This window comes from Brienomyrus brachyistius, chromosome 10, assembly GCF_023856365.1.
Source record: "Brienomyrus brachyistius isolate T26 chromosome 10, BBRACH_0.4, whole genome shotgun sequence".
NCBI lineage: Eukaryota > Metazoa > Chordata > Actinopteri > Osteoglossiformes > Mormyridae > Brienomyrus > Brienomyrus brachyistius.
Genome location: NC_064542.1, coordinates 21651479 through 21671797, shown reverse-complemented (window position 1 = coordinate 21671797; position 20319 = coordinate 21651479). Strand labels below are relative to the sequence as shown.

Sequence of the window (20319 nt, the reverse complement as noted above, 5' to 3'; positions counted from 1 at the left end):
TGGGGTTTAGCGACAGGAAGTCAGGTTTAGTAGCAGACAAGAGAAAAACAATGTCATAATGCATCTATCTAACTTCTTAACGACAATATCCAAAGCATCTTTTATAAAGGAAACTGAAAATGAAGGATCATACATCATCTAGAATCTAAAAATATCAACAAATAGAATGCTACTATTCACAATCAATAACTAAAAATGTATAAATCATGTAACAAAGCATAAAATGCATAGAGATAAGAAACAAATAAGAAAAAAGCCATATAACAAATTACAGTGGTTAGTATGACTCAGCACAGCTCAGGAACAACTTCAGTAAAATAAGCAAACCAGCAAAGCCAATAAGCAAATTAAGAAATGTGGAAAACAGTCAGAGATGCGTGACGTTTATTGTATACTGCTGGTGAAGAGCGTGTAAAGAACATTTCACAAGTCTGCATTCCCTTATTGCAAACGAGACGGCGGACAGGTATTCAACCAAATTTCATATGAATGTCATCTCCAGCACAGAGACTGACGACAGTCTTTCAAAACTGTCAGTATCAGGAATAAACAAGAAGCTGAATCAGATAGCATATGGCTGCAAGGGCTGTGCTTTTCATTGTGTGCTCTTGGCGCCGAGGTTAAGACGGAATTTTTTTTTTTTAAATGGGGGACCTTCATTCATCTGGTAACTTGAAAGCTGTTTCTTGGAAGCCCTGCTTCTGTTTTATGCTCCCCGTAGCATCGCACTGCGGTTCAAAATGAACTCAGGAAGTGCTCGAGATAAGTGGCGAAGTGTGATTCTGGTAAGAAGCAGGCAGTTTGCTTAACCTGCTAAGTGCAGCATCTGTAGCTCACGTCAACACTGGGGATCATTCCTGGTCACTGGCATGGCTTTCTGGTGGCCAGGCCGAGGAATCCCAGCCTTGGTCAGCGTGAGCATCCTCCAGTGACACCATTAGAAACTGACAAATGATGATCGGCAGGTACAGAAGTGAAACCCGAAAGGGCACGCTTTGACTCACGAACCTGTGCAGAGGATGGCATCTAATGTATCATGGGATATTGGGGCAAGCTGGCTGCTAAAAACTGCATATTTTTGCCAGTGTTTTTCAGAGCGGTTCGTGGTTACATGCAGTGTGGTATTTCATCTTCTCGCCAGCCAGGTCACATGATGTGCAGCTGCTCCAGTTTAAAGAACACCGGCTTCCTGCGGCAACTTCTGGTATGGAAGTTTTAACTGAAACTAAATGCAAACTATCGACATTGAAAAACAAAAAAATGTGCGTGAAAAGTCATTCAAGGAACTATAGGTCTTTGTGAAACTTTTTTGCACGACCGTGACAGACCACGACTGCAGTGAAACTTTGATGTGATTAAGGTGCACACGTTTGTATACACTAAGAGCTCTACATGTGATTCGATCTTCAAAACGCAGGGTAAACTCACTGGCTTTTACCCGGGTATTGTTTTGTCTTTACAGTACTGCCTGCATCACATGTCAAGAAACAGTCCTTCTGTATGGGCGAGATTCAAAACAAGAATGTAACTGATCTGGCCATTCTATACTAGTATTAAATAATGTTAGTGGGCTGGGGGGTTTGGCAGCTGGTTGACCTTGGACCCGCAGAACATTTTTCCTTCTGCTCACTGTTCCTGTTCTCTGTTGCCTTCTGACTCTTTCCTTTTTTCTGTATGATGAACAATTCCATTTAATATCCATGTACTAATATTAATGTTAATGTACTACCACACTCTCATAACTTGAACTGAATTATTGATTGAAGTCCAGGTCTTGATTTCCCTCCAAAAACGCAGCGTGAGAGTCTAGCAGCAGGCTGTACAGCTCTGTTCCTGTGTTGATACCCTGTTCACTGGCCCTTTACTATGAAGACCAAGCAGAGAGCTCTTATGTTGAATCATGGTTATTTAGTTTAGGTCTCTACCAGACCTACAGAGGAACTGAAAAACCAGCCCACAGCTGCCTGTGTCATAGGGATGACGTCTAAGAGACCCCAATAAAACCCCATTTTTGTTCTCCGAAACGCCCATCCATGGGTCCATTGCCCCACAGAAACCTCACGGCCTGAACCTGAATCCCAGCTTCCAGGCCACCCTGCACCATGTGGATAGGATACCCCAAGTGCCCAAGATCCAGAGACCAGATGGATCATCTAAGCCACAGCGTCCTCCAGAGCCACCCCGTGTTCAAGCAGGAAACTTCTACTCGCTCTAGGACATCCACCTGAAGTGGAGGAGCAATCTTGCAATCTGGAGGGTTCCCAAGGAACTAGCCTTCCTCTGGTGTGCAGGGTAGGTGCTAGCAACCCCCAGGAGTTGGAGAAGGTCCGGGGGCTAGTCGAGCATGAGGCTGCTCAACCCACCCCTTCTCCACTACATGAAGCTCCTCTGCTCGCCTCTTCCATGCAGTAGACACACCTTCAGAGTCCTGTGCCTCCGGGTTTCTTGGCCACACCCTGCTCACCTCCAGGTGCCCCAGCTTCACCCTCCTTGCCTACTGCCATCCCATCAGCTCCTGCCTTATCTCCTGGTGTCCTGCTGGCATCTGCCTCCTATTCTGGTGTCCTGCCAGCAACGGCCTCATCTACTGGCACTGGCCTCACCTCTTGGTGTCCTGCCAGTGCCCATCTCATATCCTGGTGTCCTCCTGGCACCTAGTCTGTTGGTGTCCAACCAGTGCTGTCCTTGTCTCTTATTGTCGCCTTAGCAGCCTCCTGACTCCTTGCCAGTGGTCTCCTCATTCCCTGCAGGTCACTGCCTGGCTGACGCTCGACTTGCCAGTCACCACTAAGCCGACATCCAATGACTCGGTTGCTGCCAGGCCAGGTTTGGTGAACCTGGTGGATGCCCCTCCAGAGAACTTAGTGAGTCCCACTCCATGGGCCATCGCCTCGATCCGAGGTCCACATCGAGCTGGTCTTAGGTCCCAGTGCTGTCAGCAGCATTGGATGGGACCCAGGGGAGGGGCTTGCCGAATCTATGTTTTGTCTCGGATGGGGGGACAGGGGCACACCGACAGCCAACCAGATTCCCGTTCACCCAACCTAGACCCCTATCCCTTCTGCATGGTCCTACTCTGGCCCTGCAGTCCCCCCTGTGTGTTCCCTGGTCTCCGTTGATGTCTGGTGTTTGTCCCTCAAGGGACTGTTGTTCCTGATGCCTGCTTCCGTCCCATGTTTGGTCTGTTTTGTCTGTGTGGTTCTATTCGGTGTTGGTCTCTCCTACAGTCCCTTTGGTCCCTGGTCTGGTCCCTGCCTGCGTACATTGTTGTGCCAGGTATCCTGTCCTTTCTCAGGTCTTACGTACTGTCTGTCACCCTGTTGGTCCTGCCATGCCTTTTCCTGCCTTGTGTCTCATCTACCTTTAGCCATTTGTGTCTGCCCTGGTGTCAGGTCCCCTTCGCTGTTCATCATCCGTGAAGTCCACATTATGGGGGGGTGGTTGGGTACTGTAACATCCTGCCTTTCCTGGCTGCCCGACCCTCCTGTCTCCTCCCTGACATGACCCTAATGAGTCACATCTATTGCTTGTTGTAGCTCATCAGTCTTTGTATTTAAGTACCTGTGTCTCGTTACCCCCAGTCTGTTCGTTGAAATCGGTCCTTTTGTTGCCTGTGCCCATCCTGACACTCATCATCCCATTTTGACCCCTTGTGGTCCTGTTTATTTCCCTATTTCTGTTTTGACCCCAATAAACCCCCTTTCTCCTCCTAAATATCTGCCCAGGAGTCCTGTTGTCCCGCAAGTTGCAACACCTGGCTGGTCCCTGTGCCCCCGTCCACCCTGCCTCGGGCTTTCTTGGAAATGGGGCAGTACTGTTGGGGAGTAAGCCTATTTTTAGTTCTAAGCAAAATGGCAACTGTCCTGAAACGGCATTGGCTGCAAATCTGACATGACAGCTTAAAGGCAAAATCTCTCTATATATTATAGTATACCTATACTGTACTTTTCGCCATATACAAGAGCGTATCTCCACCCGTCTATTCATACCTACCATGACTACACCACACTGTTAGCCACATGACTACGATATTAATTAAACTCATGAAGTTAGTTACAATATATACATTATTACCATTATCTGTTAGCCACATACCTAAGGTATTAGCTATATTTAAAGGTAATCACAACTACAATAATAGCTGACTTCTTAATACTGTTGATCATTATATAAAGCCGGCCTTGTCCCCTCCGCAAAGGGTAACAAAGCCGTTTTATTCATGTTGATCAGTAACGGAGAGAAGGATGGTTATTATGTCATCGGCTTCCATGGAAACGCAATGGCAAATGTCCAGGTGCTTTTGGCACTGACGCAGTCAGCTCCTAGCTTTACACCTTTTTTTTTCTTTATTATATCGAACATTACTTAGCCTTTAGTGTCCACGAAAGGGAAGTAATGCAAGACAAAGGTGACGTTTGCAACCACAGTGAAATGACGGTCTTTTGAGACTGGGGAGGGCACTTTCTGAGTTTATAGGCCAAAAACCTCAGAAAAAAATAAAGCCTGTTTTCAACCAGTCGAAGCGGTTGCACGGATGATTATTTCTTGAGTGGCTTCCTGTGGGGCTCGTACTGTCTGCCAGGTGTGACTTGTCGTTTCCTGGCTGGCTCAGGGTATTATGGAGCTTGTGAGTTGGGTTTCTGTAATCATGCGATTGCCACAACAACGGGCATGTCTGGCTTTGGAGAACCAAGCCAAAGGATGGCTAAATGTCTGCGCATTATGTTACGTCACATGGTTCCTCTTCTTGGCAGGGGGGTGCCGCTGCCCAGACGTCACTGTTATCGCTGTTGTAACCGGCAGAAGCTCACAGCCGTCAAGAAACACCAAGCATAGGTTTCAGTCAAAGGAAGGAAATGACAAGTAATAATAATGCAGCTCTCGAAAAAATTAAGAGACCACTCTGTATTTTTTTGTAAATCTGCATTTTTTGAATCCTGGTTTCATCCTGGTTCTGCTGGCAGAAGGCTACACTGAGCATCAGGCTGCTTCCAGGCTCAAGGTTTCTAAGACAGCGGGACACAAGAACAATGTGAAGCAGGAGACACTGGCAATAACCAAAAAACCAGCCAAGTAGAGGACGGTAGTGACTGTCTAATAGCAGAGATGACTGTCAACTTATCTGGTACTGTCTCATAAATTGGAGGATGACCTCAAATGACCTATAAAAAGAATGGGAAACATTAAGGGGTGTGAAGTGCAGGGCTAGGACAGTTCATAACAGGCTCCTAGAATCAGGACTGGAGACCCTTAATGCAAGGAAGAAGCCCTCCGTTAATGAGAAGCAGGGAAGAGCCAGACTAGAGTTTGCAAAAAATGTATATTTTACATTAGTATACCCATAAATTGAGTTATGAATGAAACTGAGCTGAGTATCATGGTAGCAGTGCCTGGGGGCCTGGCTGGAGCGTGGTGCAGCACTATCTCCCTCTGCTCCCCCCTGGGGGGGGGGTCATACTGCGTACTCCAGGGGCCTGCCAGTCTGATACTTCCTGAGACTGTTAATTGCACTTTGGCATTTCTACTGTATGCATATGGGCAACATGGTGCTGGCTTTTGGCCTGCTTTTGGTGTGTGAAGATTGCCTTTACTCTGTTTCTTGACAGTTTCCTCCTGGAGCCCATCTATAAATGCCCCGTGACGGACTGCAACCCTCTCCTGGGTGCTCCTCAAACTCATACCCCGTGTTGTCTGAGACAGACCCTGACTAGGACCAGCAGATGAAAGATGGCTGTGTGCTTTCTGCAGGTATTTATATGCTTTGCCTTCCATCGGGCCATATGGGCTTGAGATTAACCTGTACTCCAGACTCTTACTCTTTCAGGGCTGTATACACATTCACAGTTTGTCAAATTGTGCTTTTTTTGTGGTTTTGAACTTGTCCTCACTGCAAAAAAAAAAAAAAAAAAAACCCCAAACAAAGCAGAGGAGATCATCTGCTATGCAGCAGAAGTATGCCGCTGATAAGGGCTTCCCTGGACAGCCTCCCGTCCGAGGGCTTCTGCTTGTGGGACTCTGCTTCTCTGTCAGAGATAAGAATCGAAAGGCAACAGCGGAGCAGACGGCCGGAAGCGCCGCTTCGCGCTCCTTCCAGCAGTGCCGACGGAAAGGTTGCCCGGCAACAACCAGAGCTCTGCCGGAGGTTCTTCACATGTGGCCGAGATGCGGCTTTAGCTGCTCGCAAGCTCCACTGCTGTGCCGTTTTCGTACATCACAAACAACGCATGGGCACGGCCCTGTCTTCTTCAACTCCCCCCCCCCACACTTTGTCAGAATCACACCCTGACTACCTCTCCTGACCCCTAGTGCAATATTGATACCTCATTGAGCAACACGTTTAGACTGCCAGTAAACAGCTGATGCAATATGCTGTGTTACTTTCCTTCAGCTGCTGCCCATCAGAAGCAAAGTAATAAGCAGAAGTTCAGGTTGGCAGAACCTCCCTTCTCTGTTAGCAGTTCTGATTCCAGTCACCCGCTGGGGTGTTTGGTAACCGCAGAACGTCACTGAATCGAGCTTTACTTCCAAATGCTACTATCGCTGTTATAAGAAGCTGGTGCCAAGAATGTGAATTTTCAAGGTTTTATTGAAGCGCAAACAAATGGATGAAGTGAATTGCTAGATGAAACAGCCGTAAACCTGCAATCAGAGGTGGAGATTTCAGGTCCAGAGAGTACAAATCCAGACCAAGATTTTGTTTCAACCAACCAGTTGAGCATAAAGAGTTACATTCACAGAGTACTCAACTGGTTGGTTGAAACAAAATCTTGGTCTGGATTTGTACTCAAAATATCTGCAGCCTTAGTGATATAAAACAGAGAAAGGACTGGAATGACTGCATTGATCAGTCCTCTAGTTCTGGAGAGTGAGCTAATGAAATTACTGTAGCAAAAACCAAAACTTTGATGAGTAAAACGTCGATTGAGCAGAAGCTGCAGCATTACAAGTCAGCTACAATACTGTCACGTGACAGCATCTCCATCGCTTGAAAGTGAGGGAGCTTCACGGCGCCATGGTAACAGGAAGGAGGGGCTCTGTGCTCCTCAGCAGCCACTTCTGCTCCTCCCAGAGAGCCTGCCGCTCCAGCTCGGGCCCCAGAATGCTACGGACCTTCTTGTGGTAGGAATCTAGCCACTGCAGCTGGAGGGGGGTAATCACAGGCAGGGTTAGGGTGATCGACCCTGCAATAGATATCACACTGTGCCAGTACCTGTATGAGTCAATGGGGGGACTGACGCCTAGTCTGAAGACAATGGTGGAAGGGAGAGGTGATGAAGATGTGGAGGGATGTTGTATATGTCCAACACGGTGCTTCTGAGCTCTGTAAGTGTACATTTAAACTCACAACTATTTACCACCTAGCATCCAAATGGCTATATTATAATTCACTGTAAAGTGGTTCTTTATCAGGTCTCACTAAATGAGGGGGCTGCCAGTTCACCATCTAGCAGAGGCAGAATTACACATCTTGCAGTAAACATAGTGTAAAATACAGTAACGAGAAAGGTCCACAAACCAAAGAAATGAGAAATAATTAGTGTTGATGGTCACAATGACGTACACAACCAACAAGACAGCTGATATGCATCCGGGCAAAGATCACACAAGTAACAGGCACTCTACTGGTCTACCACGGGATGCAAATGCTGCCTCAGGCACTTATCCAGAGTGTACTGTAACTGTTAATCAGGCTTGGTGACCTTGGACGGTGTCGGCATCATGGAGGACTGCAGTCTTATCAGGACAGTAATGCCAAATATGATCGCTCACAGTTTACTGGAATTTACCTGTATCACAGAACTGGTTTAACAAAGTCAGGGTTAGAACATAAGTTTCAGCTTAACTAAACCAAACTTGCCATTTGCAATGATCAGCCAAACGCAAATGTATTAATTGCAACAGGGCTATGAATTTCACTGCAGCAGGAGAGGGAGTTATTATGGAAAAATAGGAAGAATTCAAATGTACAATAACGATGAAGTGTGACACTGTGGCTGCCACCAAAGCCAGAAAGGCACCTTTCAAAACAAATTCAATATTCCTTTAACCGTAAGTTAACCAAACAAAATACAAGACTTTTGGCGTTTTCAGTTTTGTAATTGCAGTCACAGATATTAAACTGAGTTTCCTCTTGTAGGGACTGAAAAAATGGTCCCCAGAACGTTAAAGTAACAGGTTTTTTATGAAGATCCCCACATTGTAATACGTACATGGACACAAGGTGGTGACATACTTTAGGAGAGTGACAGGCTTGTTCATTTATAATAACTACATAACTAAAATGAGACGGACATGTGCAGTAACATGTTATTTAAGCAATGAACTATGGGGGAAAATGCACGTTACCTGATTATAAGATTATGTATTTCTATACATCTATATTAATAATTGCACTGTGCCCATTCACCAGCACTGGCTGTAAGACAGCGACAGATATTGAATACAAACTGCACATGTGAACATTAAAATAGTCATTAAAATTGACCCACAATGTAATCTGGAAAATCAAGAGTTGCTGTTAACTCAAAATGCCGAAGCAATATCTCGTTACAGTAGAGATCGACTTTGTCCGTAAATGTTATCAAGATTTAGCGCACATAGCAAGAAGGTACGAAATGCAAAAATGATCAGTAGGCTTCTCTGCTCGTGGACATTAAAAAAACTGCCTGACTTGCATATTGAGAGATATTGCAGCCAAAAAACTGAACGAAGAAAAAGCTAACGGTTACGGCGGTCACAGGATTTTCATGGGCAAGTCAGTTTGGGAAAGTCCTTGTTATGCCAGGTAATGTACCGACTTGGTCCATGCGCTGTTTGTGATCCTTAAGCCTGAAACATAACCTTCTCCGGAGCAGGTTTGGCATGTAGCAGGAGTTACCATGGTGAGGTAACCCACAAAGAAGAGAACCATAATCGTTATATATTGTAAAACCCAGTGTTACTTCTAAATAGGCCTTACTGTCATCCAACTCAGCAAGAAATCCAGTTTCATAATACAGGCCTCTGGCCATCTAATCCTGAGTAGATAAATGTACCCACAAAATAACAAAGAGACCGGAAAGCTTCACCGTGGGAAATGAGCTTAAGGTACAATGTCACACATGTATGCTGAGAACAGAGTGAAGGATGACTCATCTGACCATATGATGATTTACACAGCTCCCTGTAGCACCAATGTCACGAACGCCTTTTTTCATGTAACGAGGGGTTTGCAAGCCGGCTTTTCACTCCAGCCGAGTCACCGTTTCCCATGAAGTCTCACAGCGATCACTTTCGAAGTCACTGAGGTCTTTTCCTCAGCCACTGTAACTGAAATAATTGACTACAAATCCCATTATGCACACTGATCTAAACATCATGAAATCTTAATTGCGTAGCTAACTAAGGAACCATGCCTGAATTAAGCAATAACTCATTTAGCTGAGTGTTTATTTTTGTCATTGCCTCTCCGTTGATGGTGCCAGACTTCACAGGACAGTATGTTACCGGCTAATTAGTGCAATCACTGATGCTCAAAAACATGCTAATTGCGGACTGAGACAGACTGGAAAATGAGTGTTTATATAGTATTGGAAGAGTGGAAGTGATTAAGCTCATTGACAGATGTTTCACTCACTTCATGTGACTGCTTAGGTTGCTCTCACCTGTTCTGGGCTCAGAAGGGAAGTGTCAATCAGCTTCCTGTCGTAAGGCACCAGTGACACCGTGTCAAAGGTCAGGTACCCCCCACCATACTGACAAGGGAAGCGGACACAGATGGGCCATTTAGTGTCCCTGTACCCCTCTTCTTCCTCACCCTGCTCCTCTTCTGATCAGCTGACACACGTGATGTAGTTTCAGAAATCACAGTGCCTCTCTGTCTCATTCGATCACTTCCATCAAGAGTCATAATTATTAAACAATGGACTTGATAAACATTCCTCATGCAACTCACATGGAGAGGCCGACTAAAATCAAGCTGGCAGAAGAGACAGGCGCTCTACCTTTGTTTCGACAGATACCACAACTGCTACATCTTCAATCCTTATTCCAAACTCATTCTCTCGGTAATATCCTGGCTCTGCATAAAAGACAATCCAAATCAGCCAAGATAACAGGAGGATAACAATGAAATGTACAAACAAAAATATCAGTACTATAACAATATACCTGACTGACTAATATTTAATGCCTTCATTGTACGTCCTGCATGTTCTATAGATGTAAAGAAATCGGTGACATTTGACTTTAGTAATGGAGCAACAGAGTTCAAGCTTCTACAGAGGTTACCTCACCTATGGAGGTGAACATTCCCTTGGTAAATGGGATGTTATTGCTCTGGAATCCCACGGGCCCTGTGGGAGAGGTATTTATGACGATGGACCATTATGAAGACACTTACCGGGTCAGTCTCACTGAAGGCTACTACGTACAATAAAAGAGAACTAAAACAATCGCTTGTTTGTTAATTTTCCCAACGTAATAACTAAAATGGTGGAGAGGAACAAACAGTCCCATGGCTATCTGATACATATTATAAAGAGCAATGACAATAATAAGCAGCATTTTGGTAACACTGTGGACAGATAAAAGAGTAAATTCTATTGTTAAACACCTCAACAGTACAGATGACTCCAGAATTAGAAAAATGGTCTTACATTCATGGACACCAAAATAGTTCCCCACGCCGTGCCCGGTGCCATGACCGTAGTTGAGGCCAACTTCCCATAATGCCCTGCGTCCCAGCATCTCTATGTTTATGCCTATAGAAAGAGATATTTATGTTCCTACATCGAAAGGTCTCAGGGTCAAAGATTGTTTGAGAGCTTGTAAGTGAAGAGTGACATCTTGTGGAACATTAATGAACTACTTAAACACTTTGTGGGATCCTGCAAAGACTGAGTTTTACTCACCTCTGGTACCTGTAGGAAAGATGGTACGCGATATCTCAATGTTTCCCATCAGCACACGTGTAAAAGCCTCCTGGGTATGTAAAGAAGAACCGAATCAGAGGTGGAGGTTTCTGGATTCTTACCCATAATGCCAGGTTCTGGTTTCCTGAAGCTCACCTTCTGAAAGTCAGTGGGAGTACCCCAGTGCACAGTCCGAGTAATGTCAGTCGTCCCATCTCTGAAAAGGGTGGTAGACACACAGGAATCTGAGTAGAAACTTACATCCGCATGGAATCAGTATCAAAGACCTGCCTCTATTGATGATTTTTAGTTTCAAAAGTTTATAAGGAACCCATTGATCTCTCTCGTGAAATGCACCGATACTTGATAGGATCATGCAGCACTCACAGATACTGGCCACCTGAGTCAAGGAGATACATCTCATTCAAAGTCAGCTTGCGGCAGGTTTCGTTGGTGGGACTGGGGGACACATCAGCAAAGAGCTCAGCTCAACTACTCGAGTGGATGCAGCCCAGGCCCAGCAGAAGGACATCAGGAGGAGGCCCATACCTGTAGTGGGCCAGGGCAGCGTTGGGTCCACTGGCCGATATGGTTTCAAAGCTGGGTCCCTTGCTGAAGTTCTGCTTGCTGAAATGGGAAGGACACCATAAGTGAGAAATGGCAGGGCCAGGGGGTGGATCCGGATCTTATGGGAGAGACGTCTGTCTCTCTGTCTGCCTTATGGGTGTATGAAGCGGGTTTGTCCCAGAGGCCTTGCTGGTGTCTCTGTGGCAGTTTGAGATCCCTCTACAAACCATAAACCCTACAGGGGCGTTAAGGTCTGTCTCTCTGCATCCACAGGCTGGTATTTCACATGATGAACTTTCTTCACCTGCGACACTCGTCCACAAAGCGGGCGGCGGTCACTTCTGTCTCCTGCCCCTCAGGGACAGTCTTCTCCAGCCGGGTCAACAGCTGGATGACAGCGACTGCGTCCCTCACCTGCAGGACAGGTATGGAGACCGTGACACAGCAGCCCAGGATAATATTAACTGTTAGCAGAGGAATAGCTACAGGACAGGCAAAGCAGGCAATTGTCTGGGGCCCCGAGCTGGGTGGGGGCTATTGGGGGGCAAAGAATTACGTAGGACATTGCAATGACAAATATGCTTTTTTTGTATTTTGTTTTTCATGAATGTGTTAATAAAGGACTTGTATTTATTAAATTCTCTTTGTTGGTATTAATTTAGGGTTCACGCTACAGTAATTATACCATTAGGGGGAGGGTAAGTTGCAGGGCCCCATTTTGCCAAGGGCCCCCAAAGTCTCTAGAAGAGTGTTTCCCAACCCGGTCCAGGGGGACCCCCAGACAGTCCATGTTTTTGCTCCCTCCCAGCTCCCTGCCAGACAGCCCACATTTTCTGTTCCTGGGGGAGTGGGAGAGAGCAGAAACGTGGACTGTCTGGGGGTCCCCGGGGGGACCGGGTTGGGAAACACTGCTCTAGAATCACCGCTACCTGCTGGAAACAAGTGAAGGAAGACAGACGCTATTCCCCCCCCCCCCCCACCTCTGTGTGCAAACAATGGTTTGATGTAGATATTAATGTGACAGGCTTACAATACAAATCAGGACCGTTTACACAAACTACCCTGAAGTGATGATGGCCCAGACAGTTCAGTGGTTCAATCCATAAGTCCCCCTCCTAAGCAGTTTTTATTGCACCATACTAAGCAGTTCCAAAGGCACTAATAGCTCCAGATCCATAAAAAGTGCCATAAAGTGTGTTTTAACGGCGGGCCGACGGAGTCGTGGTGCCAGCAGCTGTGGCGGCGGCCATCCCTACGTGAGCCTGTCTCAGCACCCGCTGCTCCGTCTCGTCCTTCACCGCTTTGGCGATGAGCACTGGGGAGTAGGTGCTGGTCAGCAGCTTCTCCTGAGGACAGTGAGATGAGGCTGAATTTCAACGTATCTACTGCATCACATTATGCGAGTGCTTAACCATGGCAACCCTGCTAAGTCAGTGGACTAGTTAAACTTCACTTGTTTGTTTTTCCATTGGAGGAAGGAAGCTAAATAACACAGTCAATAGCATGGGGATGGTGATCTACTATCTAATGACAGAAAGGCTCATGAATTATACTTGCATTTTGTTTGGTTTCCGGCATGTTTCAAGAAATCAGCCTCTGTCAATAAGACCTATTTGCACCTGGGAGGGTCTGTCTTTTCCGGATCAGGGAGAGGTGATTCACCTTTGGGCTGATGATTTCAGACAGGCCGCGGGTGGTGAACTCAGTGCCGATCCACACTCTCACGCCAGGCTGCTCCATGTAGCTCCGAAGCTCGTCACGCACATGGTCGTAGCCTGGCAGCTGTACGCAGAGGGAACCCTGGCATGATGCATTCAGGTAGGCTTGCAGCTCCTGTGTCACTCGCTGGTTGTGTACAAACAGCCTGAGTTTAAGAAGAACAGAAGGGAAATCGCAGCGAGATGGAAACCGAGAGAGAGCAAGAAAAAGATGCGTGGGATGACATGAAAATTGCCGTGAGGAAGAGTGGAAGGTGTTCATCAGCCATCAGGGCCGTGATGTCACGCGGCCCATGTGATATGGCGCCTTCCACTTGCCAGATGTGCTCCTGGGTCAGCAGGGTGTAGGAGTAGAAGAAGGGGTTGTAGGGGATGTCATTACCACGCAGGTTGAAGAGCCCTGGAACACATTGACTATGAAAGATGACTCTACACCGGTTACTTGTCTTCACTTACTTCTGAATATCAAGAATCTGATTAGAAACAGACAGATGTGTAGACAAATATACTGGACTACGGTGGACCGTCACTTTTAGAGATACTAAAATGTTCTGGTGCCGCAGATGTTCCCAGATGTTTGTCAGTCTAAACAGCTGCCAGGTGTGCAAGGGGGTGTCAACAGGTGTGTCCAGCTCTTACAGGCCGTCTCGTCCAGCGCAGACAGCAGGATGGCCGTCGGCTTGTAGGGATTGTCCCATATCTGCCGCCGGATATCCTGCACTTTCTCCTGCCAGGTTCTCTCTGGACCAGACGGTGTTCCAAAGGGCAGGACAAATAAACAGAATAAGGGCCCTTGCTGCTAACGGAGTTATGATGAGTTTGATAGTGCCTTCATGTATATGCTCTCAGATGAAGGGGGTTTAATCCTTTATCAGCAATGATAACAACAAACAAAAAACTATACAAAGATCTAATTATACTGTTTAGGATCCGTTCCTCTTGTTGTGCCCTATAGTTTGCAGATTAGAGAGTCTAATGTTGTTTTTTAAACTCACTGCACACTGCATATTCGAAGCCAACCTTTAACTTTAATATTCCAGAAACCCTTATCTGCTGTTGTGGTACCTTCCAATTGGAAGCATGCTAATGTAATGCCCATATTGAAAAAAGGGGATAGAAGGAACCCAGCTAACTATAGGCCAATCAGTTTAACTAGCATTACTGGAAAAATAGTGGAAGATATAATCCAATTGAAAATGGTAGATTACCTGGATGCAAATAACATTATGAGGGATAGCCAACATGGATTTAGGAGAGGTAGATCCCATTTAACGAATTTACTTGAGTTCTTTGAGGAAGCTACAAGAGAAATTGATCACAAAAAGACGATGTGATCTACTTCGATTTCCATTTGATGACGTTATCCCCCACAAACGGCTCTTGCTTAAGCTCAAGGCTGCAGGGATTTTAGGAACTGTAGCAGCTTGGATTGAAAACTGGTTAACAGACAGGAAGCAAGTAGTTATTAGAGGCACAATGTCACAGTGGGCCTGCGTTCATAGTGGGGTACCGCAGGGTTCAGTTTTAGGACCACTATTGTTCCTAATTTACATTAATGATATTGACACCAATACATTATGTACACTGGTCAAATTTGCAGACGATACCAAGATGGGTGGTGTAGCAGATACTGATCTGGCAGCGGAAAGGTAGCTGATTACGAGATAGATCTTGGTGTGCATGTTGATGCTTCCTTGTCCCACTCTCGCCAATGTGGGGAAGCAATAAGAAAGGCCAATAGAATGTTGGGTTACATCTCAAGGTGTGTGGAGTTTAAGTCAAGGGAGGTGATGCTACGATTATATAATTCCTTGGTAAGACCCCACCTGGAATATTGTGTGCAGGTTTGGTCACCATACCTTAAAAAGGACATTGCTGCCTTGGAAAAGATGCAACACAGAGCTATAAAAATGATTCCTGGTCTTAGTGGACTGTCTTTTGAGGAGAGGTTAACTGAGCTGAATCTGTTTAGCCTCGAGCAAAGGAGATTAAGGGGGGACATGATCCAGGTATATAAGATTCTACCAAGTCTGGATGCTGTTCAGCCAAATGGCTACTTCAATATCAGTTTAAATACTAGAACTCGTGGCCATGAGTGTAAATTAGCAGGAGAACATTGTAAAATGAATTTGAGCACTTCTTTACACAGCTTGTAGTTAGTGTATAGAATAGTTTTCCTGCTAGTGTAGCGCAAGCTAAAACCCTGGGTTCCTTTAAATGAGAGCTAGATAAGATTTGAACAACTCTAAGCTATTAATTAAGTTCTCCCCGAACGAGCTTTATGGGCCTAATGGCCTCCTCTCATTTGTAAATTTCTTATGTTGTTATTTCCGTGGCCATAGGTCTGGGAACAGGATTAGCGACACACACCGATGATGTTGTCTGGGAGGCGGAAGAGGTTTTCGGGGGGAAGTGGGGGACGGTCGGCCCACACTTTGTCCACCAAGTTGTCAGGGAGGGACATCAAGGATCGGTTGGCTGAGGTCAGCTTACTGTTAAAGGCCTCAAACGTGGCTGCAGCCAGTGTGGTGAATCAGAAGAAAATTGTAAATGGTCAGAGAAGAAATTAGCCGCCATCATAAATACATGAAGACATTTGTGTGAAAGAGTCTAGTATATCAATTAAGACCCTGCACTTGTCTTACTTACTTGACAGAGAAACCCCAACCTGATAAAGTGTACGGATGCCGGCCAATCCGGGACAGATCAAGGCAAGTGCCAAGCAACTGAATCATGTTAGTTAATGTAAAGTGTCTCCCGCTGTCACTCACCAACAGAGAAAAGAAAGGGGTCAAAGCCGATCTCCATGCCCTCTGGAACCTTCTGGATCAGCCAGTTTGCAATATTATCAACAGAAGCTGCATGATAATTGAAAATGCTGAGTCAGTTCTGAGTAGATTGAAGCCTCTTCAAATTCTGGCCAGTATTTCAAATAAAGTCCATTCCACTATACATATTTTCTCTTTAACATCATTCAGTTCTTTTTTTTGCAGAAAAAATACAATTACCCTCTCCTGCAAAGTAATACACATTAATTTATACATTACAGAAAGCCACACTTGCAGCGAGTATGACTGGGCCTTTTGTGAAGAAGAGCCCTCCAGTAGGGTCCACTCACAGTCTCTCACCAGCTCCCAGTTGCAGTCCATCTGTCGCTCAGCCTGCAACCAGTACCGACTATCAGTCCACAATACCGCCTGCGTCTGGGTCACCACCGCTGTGCCTGGGGAGGGGAGAGAGCCTCAGCCAATCACAGCCTCCTTCAAAGGGTTTAATGTGCCCAGCAATCCAGTCCTTCCAGGATGCGTGCAGTTAGATGTCAGTAAAGGTGAAGAGGTCCTTTGAAGATGGTTAGTTAGTAATGATGAATAAGTCTATCTAGGATGGTTACAGTCCCTTTGCTGTTCAACAGTTGGATGCTTAAGGTCCATTAGGGCTTGAGGAGAACAAGCCACACGGCCAACAGCAGACTAGACACATGAGGATAGAGCAGGGTGATGGCAGGACATACCAGCAGACCCAGTGAAGCCCGTCATCCAGGCCCTCCGAGCATCGCGTGGGGCGATATATTCACTCTGTAGTGGAGGGAGGAGGTGTTACCCTTGCTGGCTTACAGAATAAGGTCATGCGAATGTGGATCGGGATGGAGAGCGACGGCAGGACTTACCAGATGGGCGTCGGTGCCAGGGATGATGTAGGCGTGGATGTTGAGCGGAGCCATGGTCTGCCGTAGAGCAATGAGCTGTAGGGTGCTGTTGATGGCTGTGGGGGGGATGTACTGAAACACAGAAGGAACAGAGACTCAGAACAGAAACGCCGTAGCTGCAGAGGATGGAGGGACAGCATTTCTGAGTACAGTGCAGCAGGGGTAGGTCTGTCCTACTGGTGGGAAGGCTGAGCAGTTCCTCTCCATGTCCACACTGCTGTGGCACAAGACAGTGTTCAGCGTCCCTGCAGAAGCATTGTGGGAGATAAAAAAAAGGAAGTTAGGAGTTTCTGAGTTGGCTGTCTGCACCTATCTCTTCATCTGTCTGAAGTAAGCATAGCAGGATCAACTGTGGTTATTTACATCATCTAAGGTACATCCATCCATCCATCCATTTTCCAAACCGCTTATCCTATTGGGTCGCGGGAGGTCCGGAGCCTATCCTGGAAGCAATGGGCACGAGGCAGGGAACAACCCAGGATGGGGGGCCAGCCAATCGCAGGGCACACTCACACACCATTCACTCACACATGCACACCTACGGGCAATTTAGCAACTCCAATTAGCCTCAGCATGTTTTTGGACTGTGGGGAGAAACCGGAGTACCTGGAGGAAACCCCACAACGACATGGGGAGAACATGCAAACTATGCACACATGTGAGCCAGGCGGGGACTCGAACCTGGGTCCCAGAGGTGTGAGGCAACAGTGCTAACCACTGCAATCTAAGGTACCGTAATACTTTAATACAATGAGTGAGCTTAGGTGTAAAATGTACCAGTAGTGTCAGCTTGAATGAGGACTTGAGAAAGTATGACCATATATTGTACAACAATTCCAACCAAGAAATCTGATTGGGCAGGAGAGTTCTACGCTTGGATGTTTCACATCAGCTGTATCACTCTGCTTTACAGGTGTATCTAAAAAGCATTACACAGTTGCTGGCTTACAGAATAAGGTTATATGAATGTGTATTGGGATGGAGAGTGACGTGTTTCAGGCTGCGAACACACAAACATCCCCCAAAAGGGTCCACTGAAAGCGCCCCAAAGAACCACCTAAAACATTAAGAATTGTACATCTTATATTCTTGGTAACAGAAAAACATAAAAAAAATTTAAATTCAGTGTTTCTGAGGTTTGAACGAATTATTTGTATTTACATTATTTTAAATGGGAAAAACTGATTCAGGTTGTGAACTTCTCGAGTCCTTGAATGAATTAAGTTTGGGAGTCGAGGTATGACTGTAGTGTTCTTCTCACCATCCAACAACATACCAGTAACTTTTAGAGTAACTGATTCTCATTTGGTTGCAATCCAAATTTGGGTCGCTGCCAGTTCTGAAAGGGTCGCGAGGCAGAGCTGGAAATTTAAGCATTTTAAAACCAGCCAGATCCTATGCTGATCCACAGTCAGATTTCCCGGCCCCAATCCTAGACGGGTTTTGGGTCTGCAAATGCTTAACGCAAAACTAGTGAACACTCAACCAATCCAAGAAGACAGGATTCTTAATTTAAAATGAACAGGCACATCCAATCAGATTTGTACGATAGGCATTGATTGGCACAAATTGCAGAGTGCACTGTACACTAGATCATAGTGTTAATATAAACCTACGCTTGATATATGGTCACGACTAAGCTGGATGGTAAAAACTGGGTTAAAGTGCAAAAAAGGTTGAGAACGGTTGTGTTCGAGAACAGAAGAATATTATTGTTAGTAGTGGCCTGATGCATAATTGGCCTCTGGTGTGTGCTTGTATAAGGTAGAGTGACATCCCTTTCAGGATTTCCCCTGCCTTGTGCTCTGTGCTCCCTTAAACGGGCTCCAGGAGGACCATGAGTCTTGGTTGCATAAGCGATTATAGGAAATGGAAAGTCATGTGATCATTTCAAAGGTGACTCCTATGGTTTGGCAAGTAAAATAACAAAGGCAGCATGATCATCCTCCAGCTAAAGTAAAGGCTTTTCCTCTTATTATGTAATCTGCTACTTTTAGCATCAAATTCCTGAGGAGAAACTCTCGAATGAACTGTGCTTCATAAAAAGGAGTTAATGATGATCTCTGTACATTATTCTTTTGAGGAACTACTGTCCAGAACAGATGACAACCCATAATGAAGACGTATTTACAACCTCCAGACATGGTCTTCATTCTTTCCTAAATGAAGAACGACACAAAGGAACACGTGGATATACTGCTAACTACCTTATATCACATGTTTTTAAAAATCCACCCAAAGGTTAGCCTACCACACCCAACACAGAAATACACAAGCAATCGCACACATGCACACAGCAGTGGCACATTCATTTGAAAACCCTCTTGGTGTATAATCCATAAAGAAACAATTCTTACCTCCCAGAATGAAAGTAGCCAATAAAATCCAACCATGCATGCTTGAGCTGTCAGGTATCCAGTGTGAAGCCAGGGTTTCTCCAGCTCTTTCACCCCTTTATAAGCCTGAGGTCATGTGCACTACCTCAAGTGGGGGGGTCTCTACCATCCTCCTGAGAAATATGGGCCACATTGGCAAACACATCCTGTGATACAGGGGTTGCCGAACAGCTGTATCCTGTTGTGTAGCGCAGACATTGATCTAAATAGCAGAGGCCTCTGCAGAGTTGTTTCCCCTTACATTGATTCCTACTGATTCCTACTCCATCTTCATACATTCATTATGTAAGAGTTAATTGGTAGGATTTGCAAAATCAGTGAATTTCCACAATATTTTCAATGGGATGCGACTTTTCAAGTTCACTGCAGTTTTTCCACAATAAATGGCCAAATCAACAGACTGCTTGCATTTGGACCTCGACACGCTATTGCAGTGGGCGTTTGTGTATTTTTCGCCGCTGTAAAGATGAGCACAGTGGACACATATCCCATTTGAGGAATTATATAGAGCTCAGATAAGCACAGTTTACACAAAAGAAAGAATGGGCACTTTGAAAATGAAGCCATTCATTTTGCCTTGATGTATCTGACTGCGCAGGTGTTGGAATAACTCATGATCAAACTTCCATGGATGTTAACCAGCTTTTAATAATACGGACAGAGAGCCACGGTTTGGGAAAAACAGAGTGACTGGGCGTGAGCCGACAGAAGCCTGGAAGGCATGGCACGCTGTGTCTTGGCATAGCAGTTTCGGTCACACTGTGTCTTGACATACTAGTTCCAACTCTTAACCAACTGATTCCTGGGAAAAGGGATGTTTCTTTAGGTTATTATTGCTCACCCTGTGCCCTAGTTTTACGGGCCTACCCAGACTAGGTACAGGATGACCTGGCACTTCAAACTCTACAGTGTGATCTCCAACTTGTGAGAGGAACTGTAAGGTGCTGGACGACAGAGAGATGGAACAATTGTGGGACCTACTTCAAGGCTACATGGACATATTGTATTCACTGCCAGGGATGAGGATTCCACCTGGACAA

The 20319-nt window shown here is 45.7% G+C and overlaps 1 protein-coding gene and 1 long non-coding RNA gene across 4 annotated transcripts; one reads left to right on the top strand and one right to left on the bottom strand.

Moving 5' to 3' along the window:
* The first annotated feature begins 89 nt into the window (after nucleotides 1-89).
* Nucleotides 90-11957, top strand: LOC125750527 (uncharacterized). Of its 3 annotated transcripts, none has more exons than XR_007400363.1 (3): nucleotides 90-2864; nucleotides 5607-5748; nucleotides 11733-11957. It is a non-coding gene; the product is annotated as an uncharacterized LOC125750527 (long non-coding RNA). The 3 variants fall into 3 exon arrangements; XR_007400365.1 differs by lacking the exon at nucleotides 11733-11957 and having other exon boundaries at nucleotides 90-965; nucleotides 1086-2864; nucleotides 5607-5871; XR_007400364.1 differs by lacking the exon at nucleotides 11733-11957 and having other exon boundaries at nucleotides 90-2292; nucleotides 2410-2864; nucleotides 5607-5871.
* Nucleotides 6569-19592, bottom strand: LOC125750524 (xaa-Pro aminopeptidase 2-like). The gene is made up of 21 exons (XM_049028431.1): nucleotides 19241-19592; nucleotides 17061-17128; nucleotides 16845-16955; nucleotides 16689-16752; nucleotides 16296-16400; nucleotides 15949-16035; nucleotides 15548-15691; nucleotides 13817-13918; nucleotides 13496-13577; nucleotides 13122-13323; nucleotides 12716-12805; nucleotides 11764-11873; nucleotides 11442-11519; nucleotides 11280-11351; nucleotides 11049-11109; nucleotides 10893-10962; nucleotides 10638-10742; nucleotides 10275-10334; nucleotides 9984-10060; nucleotides 9645-9734; nucleotides 6569-7140 (listed from the first exon to the last, which is right to left on the bottom strand). Exons 1-21 carry the CDS (start codon nucleotides 19278-19280, stop codon nucleotides 7003-7005), a joined length of 1956 nt encoding a protein of 651 aa, XP_048884388.1. The 5' UTR covers nucleotides 19281-19592; the 3' UTR covers nucleotides 6569-7002.
* Nucleotides 19593-20319: the final 727 nt, after the last annotated feature.